At 39.7% G+C, this 24143-nt stretch overlaps 1 protein-coding gene across 7 annotated transcripts in view; it reads left to right on the top strand.

Annotated features, from left to right (window-relative positions):
• Positions 1 to 23361, top strand: part of LOC140650482 (spindlin-Z) — a 104118-nt gene extending 80757 nt beyond the window's left edge. For all 7 annotated transcript variants that reach the window (XM_072858780.1, XM_072858774.1, XM_072858776.1 and 4 more), the window contains 4 exons: positions 3570 to 3618; positions 16260 to 16513; positions 17507 to 17740; positions 19637 to 23361. In XM_072858780.1, the coding sequence (XP_072714881.1) occupies positions 3593 to 3618; positions 16260 to 16513; positions 17507 to 17740; positions 19637 to 19836 (714 nt within the window). In that variant the 5' untranslated portion in view covers positions 3570 to 3592 and the 3' untranslated portion in view covers positions 19837 to 23361. The remainder of the gene's footprint in view (positions 1 to 3569; positions 3619 to 16259; positions 16514 to 17506; positions 17741 to 19636) is intronic.
• Positions 23362 to 24143: the final 782 nt, after the last annotated feature.

The raw sequence follows: 24143 nt of genomic DNA, 5'->3' as shown, positions 1-24143 counted from the left end.
ATGTATCACAGTAAGGTCTTAGTCAGGGATTGTCAGGGATTTAACCCTTTCAGTTTTCAACACAAATCCAAAATATAGTCCCATACAAGCTACTGTGGAAAAAATTAACTCTATCCCAGTCAAAACCACCACAAAGGATAAAACTAAAAGATGTTAAACATAAGGATTCCATGTTGTTCCATTTCCCTATTTATAGCTGCTATAGGGGAGAGAAATATTCACTGTTGGGTGAACTCCTGTTACAGTTTCAGAGGATGTGAAGTGCTACACAGTTTAAGCTGAGATGTGTTTTAAAGGAGTTTGCATTTCCTTGAGACATAAATGCATTCAGACAATACAAAATACAAATGTGTATCATGGCTAATAGGCTTGTAGTCAGTACTAGGATGATTTTGTCAAAATCGTAGAATGGTTTTGTCACTGAAATCGGGAATCAAACTCCTTAACACCAATGTAGAGTTAAATAAAGAGCAGGCATTCTTTATTACGGCGCCGGATGCACGGGAGATCGTTCTGCCTAGCGTGCATACCGCAGGTTACATCAACCAAAGCTTATATTCTTGAATTACATACATATGCATCAAATTTCCCAGAATGATCATGCATATTCATTCTATTTCCCAGAACTAATTATCATATTTGTGTGGTCATTACGCATGCGTCCTTGAGCTCCGAGGGGCTTCCGTGGGGGTCTCTGGTGGTCCTTGGTGGTTGTACAGGTGTGTCCTTTAGTTGACCCCTTCTTATGGGCATGCACAATATCACCTGCCTTATGTAATTTGCTTCCCTTCTTCATGGCACATGGTCCCTAACAATGATTGGCACCCTTATTCCTATTCTAACACAAACCAACTATTCTAATTGGTTAACTACTCTTCGACTCATTGTCAAGATGGGCTGGGGCTGTACTGGGAGCATAGCAGCATGTCCGTACTGCTCCTCGTCCTTATTGTCTTTGGACATGGCAGCATATCCATAGCCATAGATGTACAAGCACAACATTAAAGTATTGTCTATCCCGCTCCTATCTCTATATTGATTCTATTACCTTAGTTACAAAAGATTACAAACTAATCACTTTGGTTACATTTGGTTACAGTTTGGGTTGGAAGGGACTGTTGAACATCTTCTAGACCAACCCCCCTGCCATGGGCAGGGACATCTTTCACTAGATCAGGTTGCTCAAAGCCCTGTCCAACTTGACCTTGAACACTTCCAGTAATGGGACATCCACAGCTTCTCTGGGCAACTTGTTCCAGTGTCTTACCACCCTCATCGTAAATAATTTCTTCCTTATACCCAATCTAAATCTACCCTCTTTCAGTTTAAAACCATTGTTCTTTGTCCTGTCGCTACAGGCCCTGGTAAAAAGTCACCGTCTTTCATATAAGCCCCCTTTATATATTGAAAGGCCACAGTGAGGTCTTCCCGGAGCCTTCTCTTCTCTAGGCTGGACAACCCCAACTCTCTCAGCCTTTCCTCATAGGAGAGGTGTTCCAGCCCTCTGACCATTTTTGTGGCCCTCCTCTGGACCCACTCCAACAGGTCCATGTCTTTCTCGTGCTAGGATCTTCATGTACCTTGTTATCATCTCTTCTTGTAAGTAGGCTATATTCACATTATTCATCTAAATGCCATAACTTTGTATTAAACTGTGCACTACCTTAAGCTACCAACACAAGAAACTGAGCAGTACTAAGTTTGCTTAGTTGGCTTTTGTTTAGAGCTAGGTACGTGAACAAGCAAGTTCTTGAAATCAGTCAGGAACTGTCAAGCTCATTTTCACCTGACAGCAAAAAAGGGTAGTCTCCTCTTAAACTCTTAGTTCCGTGTTGTTATAAATATTTGTAAGTTTGGTACATGTCATTTCATGCATGGAGATTGTGTATGGATAGCCGAGAAATTTTGGACGTAAGTGAATTTGAGAGAAAAGACATCTGGCTGTAGAGCTTGAGTCCTATCAAAAATAAGAGGTGCCTAAGGTGAGTAGTTACTCAACAGGGCAAACACTCATTCTCAGCAGCTAGTTAAATCTTACTTTGTCTCATCAACCAGTAATGGAAAACATTAAATCTGTGTGTTCATGTTCTTTTACTTTGTGAGAATGGATTTCTTTTTTTTAAGAAGTATGTTTTTAAACTTTTTTCCTTGTATAACTAAGGGGTGGCTAATGATATGATGAGAATGCTTGTTTAGTGGTTGCAGTCAAGTCAGTCATGTTCAAAGGGAAGTTCTATTTACTTGGTCTTTTAATAGTCAAAAATTGCAAATAGGATCTTTACTGTAGCTATTCGCATGGAGGGCCTCATTTTCAAAAACTTAAAATTCCAGCTGTTGTTAAAACTGGAGATGCATCTTTCCATGGATTCAGTACAAGCCTGAGTGTTGGAAACAAAATGTACGTAGTCTTATTTTAATTCCGCCATTTCTGTCACTTGATATACGTCCTCTTTATTTCTCCATCTGAAAATCCAAATATTAAAATATTTATGAAAACTTTTAAGGCTAATTGCAGTTTCAGTGCGTAACTCTTGTGTGATGCTACTGCTATTATGAAAATTAATTTTCAAAATACATATGCCAAAGCTATGCTTGGAACACGCACATAATGTTAAAGTTAAAGAATTTGTTTGGATCTGTAGAGAAACCTCAATTAAGTATTTCTCTGTAGGTGTAAATTTAAACATCCATAGATGAAATTCTGAACATGTTTCTGCAGATACATGAGGGGGTTTTTTATTGATAACGTACATGTGTCCAACGCTCTCTGACTGGATTCTTTTAGATATTCCATATGTAGAGGGTTTAATGTTTAATGCCAAATTTACATATTTGTAGATATTTGATGTTGCATGGGAGTTTGATTTAGCAGGATGATACAGCAATTTACTTAAATCACAGTACAAGTACAAGTTACATTTAGCAGAGTATAGTAGTTGCAATATACAGTCAAATCACAATACACATGTGATTCTCATTACTGGTCTCCATCACAATGCTGGGCATCCCCAGTTGTTGGGAAGGAATATTTGGGTTGAAACCGGGTTCAAGCCTGTTGCTCTCTTCAAAGTTCTTTCTGTTAGTTGTACAATTTTTATACTGTATATGCTATACTGAGTCTTTATACTCGGTTTTGGCTCTATACTGAGTTTTTATACTCAGTTTGGCTGAGCCATGTATACACCCACCCATTCTGGCCTCACTAACTCAGGAATATATTATTATTATTATTAACTCAAGGGCAGTTACACAGCTATTTGATTCCCTCAGCTGTTGTAGCCATTTATCTAGAACAAAGGCTACCTCCCATCTGCTTTGTGTTGAGGTAAGTTCAGCTTTTTGTAACAGTTGTCATAAGTCACTCCCTACTTCTTCACTTAGCTTCATGAGTACTTAGTCCTTGCCTGTCTCCTCAGAGCCTCCTTCCATTGTAGGAGCTCACTGATCAATCACAATGTGAAGTGTTTAAATTTTTTTACTTGAAAAAGAGAACTTTTCTGTAAGATACGTTTTTGACATTGTGTATAAACATACTTTATTGTTCAATAATTCCATCATTTATATTGTAGGTCATGCAGGAGTCTCTGCGAGCATGATGAAGAAAAGAACTTCCCACAAGTAAGTTGCTAATATCTTTCCTAAAGTGTAGTTCTCAATAACTGGAAGTACCGTTCCAGAAGTGTATCTGTATTGTTCCAGTCATTTTGCTCTTGAAAATCATGTGGAGTAGTATTCAGACAGTGTATGTGTGTAGAGTCAGACTTTAATTCTTTTGGGAAGACAATGGGAAAGAATGCACCATTGGTAGAGTTCTAAACATCATTTTGAATGTTACTCTGAGAGAAATTATCCTGTCAATACAATTCTGTAATTTACTCAGAGACAAGAGGTTGCAAACCAGAAATTGGGCACGCGTACTCTAGGATTCATTACAGCTTTAGTTTTTGAAAAGGATTTTTCACTTTTTTTTTAAATAAAGAACATACTGAAGTACTTCTATAAGGCAGCTGCTATTTGTGTGAAGGATACTTGCTTATCCTTACATTCATGGCGTGTATTATTCTCTCTACTACATTTTGAAATAGTAGCAGCTAAATGCTGCTGTGAGTAAATGTGAGAAGATAGGGGTAATAGCTTAGACATGATTGATCTTAGTGTCTAACAGCTAGATGTTGCATCTGGCTGCATCTCTGGTGGGTGAACTCTAAAATAAGCTGGGGAAAGGTGAAATTTATTAAAATGCTACTAGTTATATTTTGAGTATGAAGTCCTATAGTAGTGATATACAACATGCATCAATCCAAAGCAATTTGTCTGTCAGAAATATCTTCTGTGATTAACATTTGAATTAGTATTAATTGTTTCCCAGACACAACACCTGATGTAAAACTACTCTAATTCTTTCCACCAATTCTTCACTATTCAGTCTTGTCTGTCTCCTTACAAGGCAAAGATAAACATTTATTTGTCTAGAGACAGGTAGAGTTAAAATTTAATTTCTCTTGTTCTTTTTCAACCGCTCAGAGAAAGGAGTGTATGATGGGAAGACTATCAGAGGTGGGTTGCCTTTTGTACTTGAGGGTGGCTAGATTTGTCTTTATTGTTGTGTTGATATACACTTATTTAAATACCTAAATAGGTTATATATTTTTTAGCATAAAGGCTTTTATGGGGCATATTAAGTCATGATCCTGTCACATGATTTTGAGGCATTTAACTTAAGCACCTGAGTTTTATGTTAATTTAGCCTAGTTTAATTGTTTAAGAATTGTTTGGTAAAGGTTTTATTTTGTACCAAACCAAGATGACTTTGTGTGCTGCTCACTGACTTCTCTGAGAATGACAGAGACTAGTGCAGAGTTGTTTTTATTTGATATTCATTGCTTACGTTTTTGAAATGAACAGTAAATAGTGCTGTAGACATGTTTATAGTAAACAAGTGGGATATGAATCACTATTTAAAAATGTATGCTGCTACTACTATGAGCTGTTACAGCAGACCATGAATTAGTAATGCATACTTTGTCATTGATTTAGTTATGATGACTTTTACATTCCTCATTTAAAGAAAAAGAGGAACAAGTCTACTGGCACTTGAAGGCCATAGGGGAGATTCTAAACTAGGTTCAGAAGTTCATGGGGGAGGGAAGAGCCAACAGGATGGAACAGGGCATGGTCCAGTAACTGAGGAAGTGATAAAATGAGCTGTGTGGATTAGTTTTCTGAACTCTTCTTAACTAAAACGGTAGTTAACCATTGACCCTTTTGGAAGGGGGTCCCATGGTTTTAGGTCAGCTGCAAAAGGGCGGTTCTTCTGAGTGCTCTGTCAGTGTCAATGGGTAGTGATGATCTCTGTGAATATGAAGCCGACCCTATTTGTGTCAGATCAGTCAGTAGTCTCTTGGCTCTCATCCTTTCCACCCTTGGTGCGTAAGTAAAGAGTGCACAAAACAGTGTAAGTATAAAATCTTCCTTATGCTCTCCAGGTTTCTCATAGTTGGCAGTTCAAGGACTTTGAGGTGGAAGCTGTATCTGCAGTTTAACGACCACTGTACTTATCCCTTGTGAATTTCTGATCACACTTTAAAATAACTTGTTGTGGTGGGTTATACTTGGCTATGGGCCAAACTCCCACCCACTCACTCACTCCCCTTCCTCAGTGGGGCAGGGGGAGAAAATAGGATGAGAAAGCTTATGGGTCAAGATAAAGACAGGGAGATTGCTTTACCAGTTACTGTCACAGGCAAAACAGGCTTGACTTGAGAAAATTAATTTATTGCCAATTAAAATAGATTTGGGTGGTAAGAAACAGGAAGACAAACATTAAAACACCTTTCCTCCCCCCTTTCCCATGCTCAACTTCACTCCTTCACTCCAGACTCCTCTACCACCCACCACTCCCAGGGTGGTGCAGGGGAAATTGGGGAAGGGAGTTTACAGTCCGTACATAACGGTTGCTCTCTGCTGCTCCTTCCCTCTTGTACTTACTTTCCCCCTGCTCTGCTGTGGGTTCTCTACAGACCACAGTTCCTGTCAGGAAAATCTGCTCCAGCATGTGCTCTTCCAGGGAAGACAGTCCTGTCAGGAAAACTCTGCTCTGGCATGGGTTCTCCATGGGTCACAGTTCCTTCAGGAAATATCGAACTGCTCCAGCATGGGTCCTACACAGGCTGCAGTGTGGATATCTGCTCTAGCACCATGGAATACCTCATTTTCTGAACTTGGTGTTCCCTCTGCTGTTTCTCACTTTTTTTTTTTTACCCACTTTTTTTTTCCCCTCCTCCTCCTCTGCCTGTCCAATGTGGTTTTTTGCCCTTTCTTAAATATGTTTTCACAAAGATGCCACTAATTTCGCTGATGGGCTCAACTTTGGCCTGCAAGTGAGGCCATTGCCAAGCCAACTGGAACCAGCTATGTCTGGCACAGGGCAGCCCCTGACTACTTCTCATTGAGGCCACCCCTGCAGGTGTCGTCATATGTGTGCATGTATGTGTGTCCGCTACCAAAACCTTGCCATGGATACCCAATACACTTGTAATCCTAAGAAAATTAATTTCACAACTGAATAATGGCTTTTGAAGGAATACAGAAAGTACTTTAAAACTTCTGTCTCTAGTAATGTGCCTCATAGTATGAATATTGAGGAAAAAATAGTTTATAACAATACTCTGATCATACGATCCCCTGTTAGTGACAGTCTATAGTAAGATCAAAATTCTAATTTGGGCCCTATTTTTAATAACTTTTCTACATGGCACCATGAAATATATAAATTGTACTGACCATTGCTACTCTGCTTCATTTGTACTGTTTTCTAAATTTCTTTGAAATTTCCATGATCTGGTTCTGCTAATAAAACTTTTTAATGTAACAAGATTTTACTTATCAGCTTAATGCCTTCAAGATAAATACTCAGTCGCCGAGGCGAGCAGCTCCATTGCCGGCACAATCTGCAGCAGAGCTCTCAACCATGGTGTACAGGGGGGTTTCCTGAACCGGGGGAACCTCGGGGAGCCGTGAGAGCTGCCAGGAGCCCGCAGCTCGCACAAGAGCGGCTGACGAGACCTGGGCGGGGCCAGGAGCAACGGCGGGAGATTTAAACGTGGTAACCGACACTAGCACTCAGTCGCCGAGGCGAGCAGCTCCGGTGCTGGCACGATCCGCAGCGGAGCGCTCTAGCGCGGTGTACAGGGGGGGTTCCTGAACCGGGCGAACCTCAGGGGGATCGCGAGAGCCGCCAGGAGCCTGCAGCTCGCGGGATGGCGGCTGACGAGACCTGGGTGGGGCCAGGAGCAACAGCGGCCAAGCCCCACTCCTCACGTATAAAAGAAGCCCCTAGGGAGCGCTAGCAACCAGGAGCGCCGTGACCAGGGCGGGCAAACAGGGCGTGGCGTGTCAGCAAGGGTGTGGCGCGGCAGTTTGCGTGGTAGTTTGCATGGCAGTTTGCGTGGAAGGGTGTGCAGGAAGTAGCTCTGCCAGCAGGACCAGGGAGAAATGGTATCCACCCGGCAGAAGGCTATGTCCACTCTAAACTCTGCACCCACCACAACTGACGCAGCTTCCCAGACAGAGCTCCAATGGGAAAACGCTGCCACCCAGGTGTCAGGCTGCAGGGTGTGCCCTACTCTTATGCCAGTTGCCGGATGGCAGTAGTGAGCACGCCTGTGGGAGGTGTGCCCAGGTAGAGGAACTCCTCAGCTTAGTGACAGAGCTCCGGGAGGAGGTGAGTAGGTTGAGGAGTATCAGGGAGTCTGAGAGAGAGGTAGACTACTGGAACCGCACCCTACCTTCCCTGGGACAGGCCTGTCAGGCAGACAGGACACATGATACAGAGAATTCTCTATTCTCTCTCCACCCAGCAGAACGTGGTGACTTAAGGGATAGGGGGCAATGGCGACAAGTTCCTGCCTGGCGCAGCAGGCGCGTCTCCTCTGTGACTACCCCACCTTCCCAGGTGCCCTTGCATAATAGGTATGAGGCTCTGCAAGTGGAACTGAACAATGACGAGGATGATGGTTCATCCAGGTTGGTGTTGCCAAGGTTAAGTCGGCCTATGTACTGTGTCAAAACCACTTCCATAAAGAAAAAAAGATGAGTTATTGTCATAGGAGACTCTCTCCTGAGGGGAACAGAAGGTCCAATTTGCCGACTGGACCTACTTCTTAGGGAAGTCTGCTGCCTCCCTGGGGCCCGGGTTAAAGATGTGGCGAGAAAACTTCCTACCCTGGTACGGCCCTTGGATTATTATCCATTATTGCTTTTTCACATAGGCAGCGACAAAGTCGCAACAAGAAGTCCAAGGGCAATCAAAAGAGACTTCAAGGCCTTGGGACGACTGGTTAAGGGATCAGGAACGCAAGTAGTGTTCTCCTCTATCCTCCCAGTTTCAGGGAATGATGAGGGAAGAAACAGGAAGACCCAGCTGATCAATACCTGGCTCCGAGACTGGTGTCACCAGCAGAATTTGGGGGTTTTTGATCATGGGTTGGTCTACATGACACCAGGCCTGCTGGTGACAGATGGGGTACACCTGTCTTAAAGGGGGAAAAGGATCTTTGCACAAGAGTTAGCAGGGCTCACTGAAAGAGCTTTAAACTAGATTTGAAGGGGGAAGGGGATAAAACCAGGCTCGCTAGAGATAAGCCTGTGGGCGGCACGCCAATGTTTGAGGGACGGTGTGCTAGCAAGGTCCTTCGGTCTGCTCCATGATGTGCTGAGTACACTGGAGCACATTTGAAATGTCCCTGTACTAATGTGTGCAGCACCCTAGCCATCTCAGTGGACGTAGGGGATGGAGATCTATGTGGCAGCAAAGACACAAGGGTTGTTGATGTGTTAGAAACCATGGAAGCACCTGAGAACAGTTACATAGGAATTAGGGTTTCTCCCCCCAGAAAGGTGGCAGGATCAATAGCCCAACTGAAGTGCATCTACACCAATGCACGCAGCATGGGCAACAAACAGGAGGAGCTGGAAGCCATTGTGCAGCTGGAAAACTATGACATAGTTGCCGTCACGGAAACACGGTGGGATGACTCGCACAAGTGGAGTGCTGCAATGGATGGCTATAAACTCTTCCGAAGGGATAGGCAAGGAAGGAGAGGCAGTGGGACAGCCCTGTATGTTAGGGAGTGTTTTGACTATCTAGAGCTTGATGATGGTGATGAAAGGGTTGAGTGTTTACAGGTAAGAATCAGGGAAATGCCAACAAGGCAGCTATCATGGTGAGAGTCTGATACAGACCTCCTGACCAGGATGAAGAGGCAGATGAACTATTAAATAAGCAGCTGGGAGAAGCCTCACGATCGCTAGCCCTTGTTCTCCTGGGGGACTTCAACTTACCAGGTGTCTGCTGGAAATACAATACAGCGGAGAGGAAACAGTCTAGGAGGTTCCTGGAGTGTGTGGAAGGTAATTTCCTGACACAGCTGGTGAGTGAGCCAACTAGGGAAGGCGCCCCGCTGGACCTGTTGTTTGCGAACAGAGAAGGACTTTTGAGTGATGTGATGGTTGGAGGCCGTCTTGGGCACAGCGATCATGAAATGATAGATTTTTCAATTCTTGGAGAGGTAAGGAGGGTGGTTAGCAGAACTGCTACCTTGGACTTCCGGAGGGCAGACTTTGACCTGTTTAGGGGCCTGGTTGACAGAGTCCCTGGGGAGGCAGTCCTGAAGGGCAAAGGAGTCCAGGAAGGCTGGACATTCTTCAGGAAGGAAATCTTAAAGGCGCAAGAGCAGGCCGTCCCTATGTGCCGAAAGACGAGCTGGCGGGGAAGAAGACCGGCCTGGCTGAACAGAGAGCTTTGGCTAGAACTCAGGAAAAAGAGGAGAGTCTACGACCTCTGGAAGAAGGGGCAGGCAAGTCAAGAGGACAACAAAGGTGTAGCGAGGTTGTGCAGGGAGAAAATTAGAAGGGCCAAAGCTGAGCTAGAGCTCAATCTGGCTACTGCCATAAAAGACAACAAAAAATACTTCTTCAAATACATTAACAACAGAAGGAGGGCTAAGGAGAATCTCCATCCTTTATTGGATGCGGGGGGAAACATAGTGACAAAGGCTGAGGAAAAGGCTGAGGTACTTAATGCCTTCTTTGCCTCAGTCTTTAAGAGTAAGACCAGTTGTTCTCGGGGTACCCAGCCCCCTGAGCTGGAAGACAGGGATGGGGAGCAGAACGAAGCCCCCATAATCCAAGGGGAAATGGTTAGCGACCTGCTACACCACTTAGACACACGGAAGTCTATGGGGCCAGATGGGATCCACCCAAGGGTACTGAGGGAGCTGGCAGAAGTGCTCACCAAATCACTTTCAATCCTTTATCAGCAGTCCTGGCTAACCAGGGAGGTCCCAGTTGACTGGAGGATAGCAAATGTGACGCCCATCTACAAGAAGGGCCGGAAGGAGGATCTGGGGAACTACAGGCCTGTCAGTCTGACCTCGGTGCCGGGAAAGGTTATGGAGCAGATCACCTTGGAGCAGATCACACAGCACGTACGGGACAACCATGTGATCAGGCCCAGTCAGCATGGGTTTATGAAAGGCAGGTCCTGCTTGACCAACCTGATCTCCTTCTGTGAACAGGTGACCCGCCTAGTGGATGAGGGAAAGGGTGTAGATGTTATCTACCTGGACTCTAGTAAAGCCTTTGACACCATTTCCCACAGCATTCTCCTGGAGAACCTGGCTGCTCATGGCTTGGACGGGTGTACTCTTCGTTGGGTAAAGAACTGGCTGAATGGCTGGGCCCAAAGAGTGGTGGTGAATGGAGTTTACTCCAGTTGGCGGCCGGTCACAAGTGGTGTCCCCCAGGGCTCTGTGTTGGGGTCAGTCTTGTTTAATATCTTTATCAATGATCTGGATGAGGGGATCGAGTGCACCCACAGTAAGTTTGCAGACGACACCAAGTTGGGCAGGAGCGTTGATCTGCTTGAGGGTAGGAAGGCTCTACAGAGGGACCTGGACAGGCTGGATCGATGGGCCAAGGTCAATTGTATGAGGTTCAACAAGGCTAAGTGCAAGGTCCTGCACTTGGGCCACAGCAACCCCATGCAACACTACAGGCTTGGGGAAGAGTGTCTGGAAAGCTGCCTGGCAGAAAAGGACCTGGGGGTGTTGGTCGACAGAATATGAGCCAGCAGTGTGCCCAGGTGGCCAAGAAGGCCAATAGCATCCTGGCTTGTATCAGGAATAGTGTGGCCAGCAGGACTAGGGAAGTGATCGCCCCTTTGTACTCGGCACTGGTGAGGCCGCACCTCGAATACTGTGTTCAGTTTTGGGCCCCTGACTACGAGAAAGACATTGAGGTGCTGGAGTGTGTCCAGAGAAGGGCAACGAAGCTGGTGAAGGGTCTAGAGCACAAGTCTGATGAGGAGTGGCTGAGGGAACTGGGGTTGTTTAGTCTGGAGAAAAGGAGGCTGAGGGGAGACCTTATCGCTCTCTACAACTACCTGAAAGGAGGTTGTAACAACGTGGGTGTCGGTCTCTTCTCCCAGCTAACAAGTGATAGGATGAGAGGAAATGGCCTCAAGTTGCGCCAGGGGAGGTTTAGACTGGATATTAGGAAAAATTTCTTCACTGAAAGGGTTGTCAAGCATTGGAACAGGCTTCCCAGGGAAGTGGTTGAGTCACCATCCCTGGAGGTATTTAAAAGATGTGTAGATGTGGTGCTTAGGGACATGGTTTAGTGGTGGTCCTGGTAGTGTTAGGTTTAAGGTTGGACTTGATGATTTTAAAGGTCTTTTCCAACCTAAATGATTCTATGATTACAACAGTAAAGCTTTTACTTTTAAGGAATTAGCACATTTGGGAAATGCCAGTAAAACTACCAGTATTGACTGGTTTTGGTGCATGGTAGGTGCTGAATAAATAGGAAGATGCTGTGATTCATTTTGTCGCATTACTAGCTGGAAAGAAAACTTATTTGGTTATTTTGTGCTATATATGAATTAAATAGCAATGCATCTCTTGTGTTGTTCTAAAGGGAATGAAGTTGCTTTGTTTCTTTGGTCAGCCACCCTTCTTCAAATCAGAAACGTTGCTTATTTTAACTTATTTATGGAAGCTATAGTATAAGAAACAAGCAAATTATAGGTGCACACTGAGAGGTAGTTTTCATTAGGAAGGTTAGTTTCTTCTACCTACAAGAATAATCTACAGCTGAACTTCTTGCATAGTCTCCTGGGGAGTTCTGATAAACCATACTTGGCATGTCCTTGGATATAGTTTTCATTCAAATTCCATTAGTGATTTGAAAGATAAAATATAGGTATGCTTACTAAATTTGAAAGAAGCGTTTTGGGCTGCATACTTCTTCAAAAATAATTGGTAAGTACAGAAAGATAGTAAACAGAAAACACAAGACTTGGAAAATGTGGCTTAGCTATAATCAACTTAACCTTCTGTCAAGAAAACCTTTTAAAGTAGATGATAGTTTTGAGGACTCTTCCAGGCCTACTTATCTATGATGCTATTTCATTATACATATTACAGAGAGGGGAATGCACTTAACATCTGTCTCTGAAGCCTTCAGCATACAGAATATTTCAGGAATAATTGGAAAAGCTGTAGACTGATAATATAGACATTTTTATGAAAACTGTTGCTTTCTTTTTTGTATGAGTTAGTAACCTTTTTTTCCAGAAATGTTAGCAAAAGAAAATGCTGATAAAACTCAAATATACTTGAGAGTTTAGTTAAAGCATGATGTTTTGCATAACCATTTTTAAAAATTAATTTGGGGTTGTATGGATCATGTTGTTTACTGCTGAGGAAAGTCTTCTCCTTCCGCTATTCTCCAAAAAAAAGCTAGGATAACATTTTTCTTAAGTTGTATGAAGAGAATTGAACAGCGTGATAAATTCTTCTTGCTTCTGAGGGCCAGGATTAGCATATTTCATTAGGGGATTGGACTATCTACACAGTAGCAGAATTAAGTGTTAAGCAGATCATTTTGAGTGCCATCACACAGCACGTGCGGGACAACCAGGTGATCAGGCCCAGTCAGCACGCGTTTATGAAAGGCAGGTCCTGCTTGACTAACCTGATCTCCTTCTATGACAAGGTGACCCACCTCGTGGATGAGGGAAAGGGTGTAGATGTTATCTACCTGGACTCTAGTAAAGCCTTTAACACTGTTTCCCACAGCATTCTCCTGGAGAACCTGACTGCTCATGGCTTGGACAGGTGTACTCTTCGCTGGGTAAAGAACTGGCTGGATGGCCGAGCCCAGAGAGTTGTGGTGAACGGAGTTAAATCCAGTTGGCGGCCAGTCACAAGTGGTGTTCCCCAGGGCTCGGTATTGGGCCCAGTTTTGTTTAATATGTTTATCAATGGTCTGGACGAGGGGATCGAGTGCACCCTGAGTAAGTTTGCAGATGACACCAAGTTGGGCAGGAGTGTTGATCTGCTTGAGGGTAGGAAGGCTCTACAGAGGGACCTGGACAGGCTGGATCGATGGGCCGAGGCCAATTGTAAATGTTAAATGTTATCCCAGTCTTTAAGAACAAAACTTTGTGGAATTTTAAAGATAATTCTAATAAAACAGAAGGGAAACATTTTGGGCTTTCTGATTATAGCATCTCAAAAGGTTATGTACATATGTGTTATTCTGCTTATCAGAGAAACAACATACTATTGAGATAAAAAGAGGTTTGGGAAAGTTGCTGTTATCTTATATGAAAGTATACTGGTAGCTATATTACTAGGGCCTGTAGTGACAGGACAAAGGGCAATGGTTTTAAACTGAAAGAGGGTAAGTCTAAACTTAGTAAGTCTAAGTAAGTCTTAGTAAGTCTTAGTAAGTCTAAACTTACCCTCTTTGGATATAAGGAAGAAATTCTTTACTGTGAGGGTGGTGAGACACTGGAACAAGTTGCCCAGAGAAGTTGTGGATGTCCCATCGTTGGAAGTGGTCAGGGTCAGGTTGGATGGGGCTTTGAGCAACCTGATCTAATGAAAGATGTCCCTGCCCACGGTAGAAGGGTTGGAACTAGATGATCTTTAAAGGCTGACCATTCTACGATTGTGTTATTTGTAGTCAGTTAGAAACCTATGTTTTCTTTCTTATTACATGTTCAGATGCAAGCAAAAATAGTTTTTCTTTGGCAATTTATTCGTTTGAAAATCATATTTCTTGCTATATGAACTACTACAAATGAGAATGAGTGGCTGTCCAGTAGTACAGCCTTCAGCAAAGAAAAACTTGAACTGCAAGTATACCTAGCTGCTGCTTGATTTTTAACTGCAGTTATAATGCTTTTTGCTCTCTCCGAGGCGTTTTAAAAGGTAGTTACCAATTTGAACTTAATTATGTAATCTTTTTCAGTCATATTTTTTAAAATGACTGAAGCTTTTATCTTAATTGTGCAAATTTAAATGTTATGATTATGTTTTATAGGCAGAAAGTAAAATTGATTGTGTGGTTAAACATGAACAGTATTATTTTACCTTTTTCAACTTTAACTTTTTAGCTTCAGTAGCAGTTGGTTTTATTCTGTGAGGATGCCTTAAAATGGAATTAAGATTCATTAAAACTAAATAAATTAATTGCATGCAAAAAACCCTCATTTTCACTGTGCCCAAGAACCAGATCTCTCATCTCATTTCTTCATAATAAAATATTACTGAGACTATTATAATTAAAAAAAAAAAAGTAAGACTTGAGCAAGAACTAGTATTTGAACATGTGTTCAAGTTTCTGTGGAAAATTAGCACCAACTTTGCAGGGGAGCGCCTCTTAACTGGAAGAGGTTAGCATTTCTATAATACTCCTAACTTTGACAACACAGATTATGAATGCAGACTGACCTCCTTGATAAGGTTAAGTCATCACAAAAGTTAAATTTGACAAAAGATACTGTGGAACTCTGCTAAGATTTTCATGGAGAATGAAAGTCTGAAGGTGGGACAAGCTGCTGAAGGAATTGTACATCTTGTTTTTAATAGAGTTATGATTACATCTTCAGCATTACTAATTTTATATACTGTTTGTATTATATTTTAAGACTAATTATGAGACTTTACTGATATTGCTATTTGTGTCTTTTGGATCTCTGTCATACATGAGCTGCTCTGTGAGCTTTCATTGTTCCTGGAGACATTTCTCTTTGGTCACTGTCACTAATCTAAGGATGGATGTTGTTTTCTGCAACTGATTTTTCTTTTTTTAGATGTTGTTTTTAAGCATGCTAGTGATGTGTATATTTTATTGCCATTTAAATGAAGTGTACTATAACTGGTAACTAATCCAGAAACTTATTTTGGAATTAGCTAACATTAGTGAGAATTTTAATCAGGCAACCCTCCAAATATCATTTTAGGAATGAATATGCATATTGTAGCATGCTAAAATAAAGATAATATACATTTATTACCAATGTACTGTCGTAATGTTCATATGTTTCTTCACTTGTATTCACAACTGTCAGTTACTGGGGTTTTTTTAACTGAGTAGAATAAAACTTGTGTAACACTGTTTTAGTGGGTTGAAACTGTCAAATAACTTACATGACTTTATCAGAGCAACTGATATTCACTGGAAGGAATCTTTCTGTGCAAGTTGGATTAAAAAAATGAGGAAGGGTAAAAAGTATATTTAATCTATTATCTGCATTAAAGAGTATCCCTTCTATTGCTGTGATCTTTGCATATCATTTTTCTTGTGTTGTACTAAAAAGGAATGTTAGAAGAATATTGTCGCTACCATGTGTCTTTAAAAATACTTGAAGTCAAAGATACCAGTAAGTACAGAGGGAAGTGAAATTTCCTTCAGGTGACAACACAGGTTAGGGAAAACAAATGCTTTGAAGAATTTTAGTCGACCACCACTAATGTTTCCACTGACTTCTTTCTCCTGGGGTAAGGGAATTATGTTTACTGTTCTGCAGAGAGCAACAAAGTAGCAAAAGTATAATACTGTTATGTAACATTGCTCTTTGAGACCTGATTTAGGGTTTTAACAAGCAAGTTTTACTTTTAATGTTCAGTGTAGCAATGGCTAAAATAGTTCTTTTGGCTTAAGCAAACTAATTTTAGAAACTGCTATTATGAAAGCAACCTTATACAAAATGTTGAAAGTGTTCCACTACTTCTCAGTGTGTTTTTTTTTTTCTTTTTCCAGTACAATGTAATATGCTTTATATCCTAATTTTAATTCATCTTTATTAATATATAATAATATATTGCCTTCTTAAAGCATACAGCTCTTGTCCGGAGTAGAATTTTGAGTATGTACTTGTTTAATATTATGTTTGTATCTGTGTACAGAAAGCATAGAAACAATGTTGGACCAAGCAAACCTATTTCTCAGCCACGAAGAAACATTGTAGGCTGCAGAATACAGCATGGCTGGAAAGAAGGGAGTGGACCTGTAACACAGTGGAAGGGCACAGTTCTTGATCAAGTTCCTGTAAATCCCTCTCTCTATCTTATAAAGTATGATGGATTTGATTGTGTGTATGGACTAGAACTGCACAAAGATGAAAGAGTTTCAGCACTTGAAGTCCTTCCAGACAGAGTTGGTAAGAGGTTTTTTCCTATATGCACATGTGTTGTCAGAACATTTAAATTTTATTAAATTACTTTTCATCACATGGCAGACAATCTAAATGCTCTGTTTAATTTTTCTTGATTTCACAAAGATTTGATGATACCAGAGAGCATAGTGCTGTCTTTTGTCTTTAAATGGTATGCAGTAAATTCTGTATTTTTTCTTGTTTGGAGTCTTATCCCTAACAAGCTTATGTACATGTAACATTGATATTTCTATTAAAATTTAAACTCTGAGCCAGCTGAGAAATGTCCTGGCTATGTTGTCTTGTGTATGACAGTAATTATGTGTTTGGTTGGGTTTTTTTTTTCCATGTGCTTTCCCTAGATATTAATACAAATGTAGGGAAAAAAGCATTTTCTAAGTGAAATAACTTGACTAGTAACAAGGCTTTACTGGTTTTCATAATTAGCACTGAATTGTTAAACTGCAGGTTTTTCCAAACTGTAAAGTTCAAAGTTTACCCTAGTAATTACTTATTTCTGAATGGAATAAGTTATTGTTTCTCCTGACTGCAAAGAGATCAGTAGCAGTCTCTAGAATGGGGTTAGGGGGAACCAAACCAAACACCTTCATTAATAACTTCATACAGTTGCTCTGTGATTTAACCTCTATTCCTCTCCTCCCCCCCACAATACAAATATTTAAAATACAGACAGTGTTCTTTTCTGTGGCCTATATTGGTCTCCCTTTACCTTGCATTATGATAGTTTGATTAATTGGGGGGGGGGGGGGGGTGTACAATGATAGAAAAAGTCAATAAGAGTGTTAACATGTTAAAATAATTCTTCAAGTTCTGCAGTTCTTTGGTCTTCAACTCTCTGGAATGGACAGTATTTGTTTTGTATGTGAATTGACTAACTTTCAAACAAATTTATTCATTAATCTGGATAAAGATTATTTTTTTAAAAGACTTATTTCTGTACTTTTGAATGGACATACTTATGAACTGCTACTATTTCAGCTTCATCTCGAATTAGCGATGCCCACCTGGCAGACACAATGATTGGCAAAGCTGTGGAACATATGTTTGAGACAGAGGATGGCTCAAAAGATGAATGGAGGGGGATGGTCTTGGCTCGAGCTCCTATTATGAACACATGGTTTTATATTACCTATGAGAAAGATCCTGTCTTGTACATGTACCAACTCTTAGATGACTATAAAGAAGGTGACCTTCGCATTATGCCTGATTCCAGTAAGTAGGCCAGTTACTTTTTTCTTCTGGAAAGCGGCATCTCTCTTTGTATTATTGTTTGGCTTATTGTTTATGTATGGAAAAGAGAGTTGACAAACAAGGATCTTTTTAAGTATTAAAACTAACAAAGGTTACAGTACAACAGAAAATACATCTGTATTAACTTCTGAAATATTTTACTTGAATCAGTGGTGAAATATGCAATAGATACTGGAAAATCCTTTTCTGTAATAATTCCTAATTCTGATAAAGATATACATACTATTGTGGAAGAGATTACACTTAGATTTTTTTAACAGAAACTGACAAACTAGAAGCCGTCCACTGTTATTTTCTTATAGAAGTGTCACAAATCAAGAGCCACCTCAAGGAGCTGTATTTCTGAAGCAGTTCTTATAAGAATAATGTTTTGGGGCTAACTGAAATAGTCAGATTAATTTAGTTTGGGTAGGCATCTTCAGTTTGGAAAGCTTTTGAATAGTTTCTTGGAGGAAAGAAGCACTAATATTTTGAAAACTCATTTTCTCTCGTGTTTAAACACATAAACAGGAAAAATTTTTCAATAGGTTAGGAGGGATATTTTTTCTTCTTTCTTGAAGTGAAAGTTATTGGGATTTTTCCTATAAATATAGAAGGATTTTCACAGAATCAGTGTTGTTCAAGAGATTTGGATAGCTAGTACAAAAAAAGAAGAAAAAAGTTTGTCAAGAATATTGTACTCTCATTTCTCTCCTGCACCTCAAAAGCACTTCTCTGACGGAGAGGCAATTTTGGCTTTAAAGTAAATTATTAATTAGATAACTAGTGTTTGGCTATGCAATGCACTACATAAATATTATTTAAAATTCATTCATTGAGTTTCTGAGACTGTCTTCCTTCAGATCTAGTGCTGATAACAAATAGTCTGATGGCTGAATAAACAAGTGGCACTTATTTGCATAACCTCTGTAGAAATCCTATGTTTTTAGATTTTTTCCAGCCTAACAAAAAGCAACATATCTGTGGCTTGAAGAGAGCGAGCCACAAATGTTAATGGAAAAAGTGACCTTCCTATTTCTAAAGAAACGAATAAAGCAAGCTCTTTCAAAGTTGGCACCTCCAAATACCTTGAAGTTCCTTTTTAAATTCTGCTTTGCTTTCTTCCATCTTAGAAAAATAAGCTAAAAGGCTTATGCTTTCCATATTTAAGAATTAAGTTTTTAATGCGCTCTTTTTTTCCTGAGACTATCTACTACTCACCTCTGTTTCTAAGACACTGAACTATGAGCTACCTTCCCTGAATCTTGATCTTTTACAGGCAATGTGAATTGTGTCCTTAAGGATACTTCTGGGTAGATTTTGCTAGAAAAGCAAATAATATAGTTAGACTTCTCAATAGTATCCATTCTAGTGTGAAATCGAAAGCCCCTTTTAACAGCATTATTGATTAAGGAGGTTACACTTAGCTTGGAAGATGTGGTTTTGTTGCAATGGCATGTTTGCACTGACATTTTGGATAAAGCGTGTGGGGAGAGGGAGTTCTAGCACACCTACCTTTCTGTTAGAGACTCAGTGCCTTGTTCTGCTGGGGGCTTAAATTCAATTATCTACAAACATGTTCTCTAATTGGTGTGTAAACCTTCATGTCAAAAGATTTACTTTTCTAACCAATTGAAGTGCTATTTTTTACTTCATAAAATTGAAGACCGTATTACCTAAAAAAAAATAATTCTGTGACTAATTTCTAGAAGCATGGCAATAGTTAGGTGCTTGTCTGAACAACTCAACTTGTTTTAGACATACTCTGCATTTTAAACTTGTGATTGTTTCTTAACTTTTAAAGAAGGCTCTGCAGGTTTGTATATTGGAAAAAATCCATAAATGTCTACTAAAGTACATTGTATTTTCATATTACAGATGATTCACCTCCTGCAGAACGGGAACCAGGTGAAGTTGTGGACAGCCTGGTAGGCAAACAAGTGGAATATGCCAAAGAAGATGGCTCAAAACGGACTGGCATGGTCATTCATCAAGTTGAAGCCAAACCATCTGTCTATTTCATCAAGTTTGATGATGATTTCCATATTTATGTCTACGATTTGGTGAAGACATCCTAGACGTCATCATGAACTTCTGCCAAATTTGTAGAACTATTAAATGTAAAATTTGTAGACACAAAGACTTGACTGTTTTTCAGTTAAATGAAAGCTTAAATGTCCCTGCGAACCCACAATCTCTGCCAGCAAAACTGTTTTGTTCTGAATAATACAAATTTATGTGAACGTGACACATTTTGTGTAAGAGAACTCCTTTTCTTGAAGGAAGTTGATATATTTGGGTGGGAGAGAGTTAAAAGGAAAGAACAGCTACAAATTCAAGCTGTGTGAAGTCAATCTAGTATTGTAATCTAGATTTTTTCATAGATTTTAACTTTTTCTTCAACCTTGCACTCACCTGTTCAACTGCCACATGCAAGTGTAGTTTGCTATTTTCGATATGCCTTCTTTTGTAACATTAAATTTAATTTCTTGGCTACTGGCAGTCCTTGTTTTCTGGGTTGGGACAGAGGTGACTTTTCTGAAAGGTTTAAACAGTTTGTGCAGCAGTAAGGAGTGCCTAACCCAAGTAACATCAATCTACTGTGTTTCTACACTTTATTTCAAATTAAGCTTTTTAAGAACTTGCAGTACATGGAAATACTTGTGCATTTTTACTAGTCACAGGGCAATAGGATATCAAGTGTTTGACTTGCGCACCTTTCAGTGAAAAGGCTTTAAACTATAAAAATATATTTAATCTGTATAACCAGTTAATTATAAAATGCAGGTTAAGGGCCTGTGTTTACAAGTTGTAGGAACCAGTAAAATACACACAACAAAGCTGCCTTTAATCCTAAATGTTGTACTCTGTTTTGTTATACACATTTCTTAGCAGAACCCAAGTGCTTGGTGCCACAAGTTTAACAGTATATATGCTACTTAAGAAGACTTTAGACTACGCATTGGCGATCAGTAGTCTCTCATTTAATATCAGAACCTAGCAACCTGGATGTTTGTGTATGGACTTAGAAACCTAATAGTAGTTAATCTTTTACATGGTAAATGCAATCTTATGGGGGTGGGGGGTCCTTTTACACTGAAGACCTCCTTTAGAGAAGAAGCATTTGTTGCCTTCTGCTCAGTCTGCTGTATTCCTTTGCTTTTTGTTTTGTTTTTTGCTATTGTTTTTAACTATTTTGGTTCAAGAAGGCATCTTCTCAATGTATTATTTTTCTGGCTTTTCCACATAAGGAGTGTCCAGACAAATCTACAGTTTAAACCTGTTGTTGCCTTTTGTGGTGTCCTTGCTTTGAGGTATGCCGTTAACATGAATTTCATTCTATGAACACTAGAGTTCTGCATGCCAGTGGTGTACTATCTAATGGGAGCTATAGACAGTCTCAGTGGTTCAGTCATCTGCATTAGATTGTGGATGTAAATAGCAGCCCACAACAGCAGAATCCTTTCACAGTTTTAATCTTGCAAGATAGTTGTAAATCAAGGTTAGGGTATTTGTTGTTTTTTAAGTGTAGAAACTTTTAAAAGCATCAGAATTGTAACAAGGATCAGCACAGCAACAAAATTGTCATGTTAAAGCAGAGCTCTACAAGCTTCAAAGCACTGCTTCATAGAAATACAGTATGTGAAGAATGTGAATACAGTCAACACTATTGATGGAAAGAAGGAATACATAGATATCCAACCTTATGCTGTTAGTGGAAGGATGCAGGAGAAGTACTGTTAATCAGAGATCAGAGGTCTGACCTCTACTGTGGGTATTCTTAATATCAAAGACTCAGTGGTTTAAGCCCCTTTCTGTCCATTTTTTTTGGCCTGATTTAATATTTTAGCCTTAAGGCTTGTGCCTCATTATGCTGTTAAATGGTAATACTGTATAAATATGGTATCTTAATTCTTTGTCCCTTGCTACTATATTGCATTATGTCCTGTATTTCATCATGGGCAACCAAAGGCAGGCTATTGTCTTTCAGTTCACAGCTTCTCAATCCAGTCTTTAAGCACTAAGTACCTGAGTCAGTAAATTTTCATTGTGTTTTGAACAAAGTGAGCAGATTTGCAACACAGTGCTTTCATCCTGCAGATCTGTTATGTGCTTTCTATTGACTCTTAAGAGTCCTGCATGTAAATCTCAAAGCTGAGCCTGGCTCCATGAGCCCAAGTTGATATTTGTGGCACAAGAATGAGTGTATTGATTACACACAAAATACATGAATAACTTAGTACAATGAATTTTGGGCTTTACATCTAAGGAATATAAGGTTTGTTTTGAAATATTTGAGGTTTAGGTCTACTGGAACATTTTTAGCATTAGGCTTGCATTTGTGGGTTTTATGCAAGCCACTCTAATACACCACATATTTTGCTAATTAGAATATAATCTATACACTGACAAATTTTATGGTTATTTTTAGATGTCCCCGTTGTCTGTTGCATGGGTTTTTTTCTTTTCATCTTTTTTCTTAAGGTTGGGGGGGGGGGGTTGGTTTTGTGGGGTTTTTTTTTAATAGCTTAAATCACCTTTTTGAGACTTGAGACTAATTCCACTCCCTGCCATCTGCTTTGGGCTTTGTTTTAGGCTCATGTTTCAGATCTGCATGCAGTGCTTGCATTACCTTAGTAACTACATGTTGGTCCCTTGTTCTAGGGGTTCAACATTACTTTCCAAATTTATCATAGGGCTTGTGATGGCACAAGCCATGGATCTTTGTATAAAAGTTATTGGCCTCTCTCATTTACCTGCTGTAGTATTGTTGTATATTGTGTGTGTGCATGATGTCAGGCTGCCATGTAAAACTTTTTAAAAGGAAAAAAAAAACACCTTAAATGCAGACCATCCTTTTTTGCATGCTTAGAAGTTTAGAACGTTCAATGTAACAAACTAAAGTTGCATGTTATAATGTTTAGGTTTGGGTTTTGTTCTGTTTTTATTTTGTGTTCTGTTTTTTGTGAATTTGCTTATTGTGCTGTTTGAATGGTTGTTAGTAGGATTAAATGCACTGGTGAGGCGAACATAGTGCCAACGGAAGGTAATTTTCCAGTTGTATGTGTCATACAGCATTTGAAGGGACCATGTATTCTGTTCAAGAATAAATAAAATCACAATCGATAAATAAAACACTACATTTTTTTTCTTTTGAGTGCCAAACCCTAAACTAAGTTGGACTACATAAAGACTGAAATACTTTGGGGAAAATCCTATTTATTGCAATAGGTATAAGCCTTCTTTAAATGAATTCTTTAAAAATGGAGGCTTTATCTTCAGATAGAATAGATTACAGTTGCTTCAGGGAAAAAGAATTATGGTAAAAGCAGTTTCCGGTTCCTTGAAAATGCTGTGCTTTTTGTATTTTACATCATTAGTGCAATTTGGATGGTTCTTGGTATGTGTATAGTTCAAAGGTCTTCGTGTTCACATTTTTAAATTAGGTAATGACTTCATCTTTAGAGCTCGGTTTCATTATTTTTATTTTATTTCTCTGCATTTAGAAGTATGAACACTTTAAATCTGTTACTTAATTCTGTAAGTAATTTTTATAATTATGATGTAACTCTATCCTTAAAACATTTAAAATAAATCCTTTATGTGCAACTCATGACTGTAAATTTTATTCTCATGAGCAAAATGTAGTGATGTGACTTCACTGTGAAGAAGCATTTTCTTCAGTATTTTAATTAAAAAGGACTTAGTATTTTAAAGTTGAGCCGTATATGCTGGTATAATACTTCCCCCTATGAAATAATTTTGCTTGCTAAGTCAAATATTTTTTTTCTTTTTTTTTTGCCAAGTAAGTATGAATGTCGATAAGATGGAATTTGACTGAGGTAAAGCATAATGCTTAAATTGTATTTCACCAAAAGCAGAAAAATTCCTCCTCAGGGGTTTATGCAAGTCTGTGAGGGAGCCTCTTATTTCCAGAACACGCTATAGCTCACACTGTTAGCAGTAGTTCAGCAGTGGGGAACAGTGGAAGTGTTTGTCAATGTTTAGCTGATACATTTGTCTGCTTTGAATTAATGTGCTTAACTAAAATTTGAATTTTATTTTACTCACTAAATCAAAAAAAAAAAAGATAAGTAGAATTTATCCAAACCTAGAGGTGATGAGCAGTGAAGAGCAGAAGATGTGCAGAAGATGTGCAGAATACCACAATGCTGTGAATTTCCTTAAGACACATAAGTTCTTCATACTAATGCATGAACACTTAATTATTTTATGTCGTTAAAGGTAAATTACCAAGTCTGACTTTGAATATTGAAATGATGAGATTTTCCTTATTCCTCCCTCTTCCCTGATTATAGAGGGGAAAATCTTATATAGATACCCCAAAATATATTTTTGGCACCAAGTTGCCAACATCCCTGGA

Source organism: Ciconia boyciana, chromosome 4 (assembly GCF_034638445.1).
Source record: "Ciconia boyciana chromosome 4, ASM3463844v1, whole genome shotgun sequence".
In the NCBI taxonomy this organism is placed as follows: domain Eukaryota; kingdom Metazoa; phylum Chordata; class Aves; order Ciconiiformes; family Ciconiidae; genus Ciconia; species Ciconia boyciana.
Note: the sequence above shows the minus strand (reverse complement) of the source record. Positions and strands in the feature narration are given on the sequence as shown.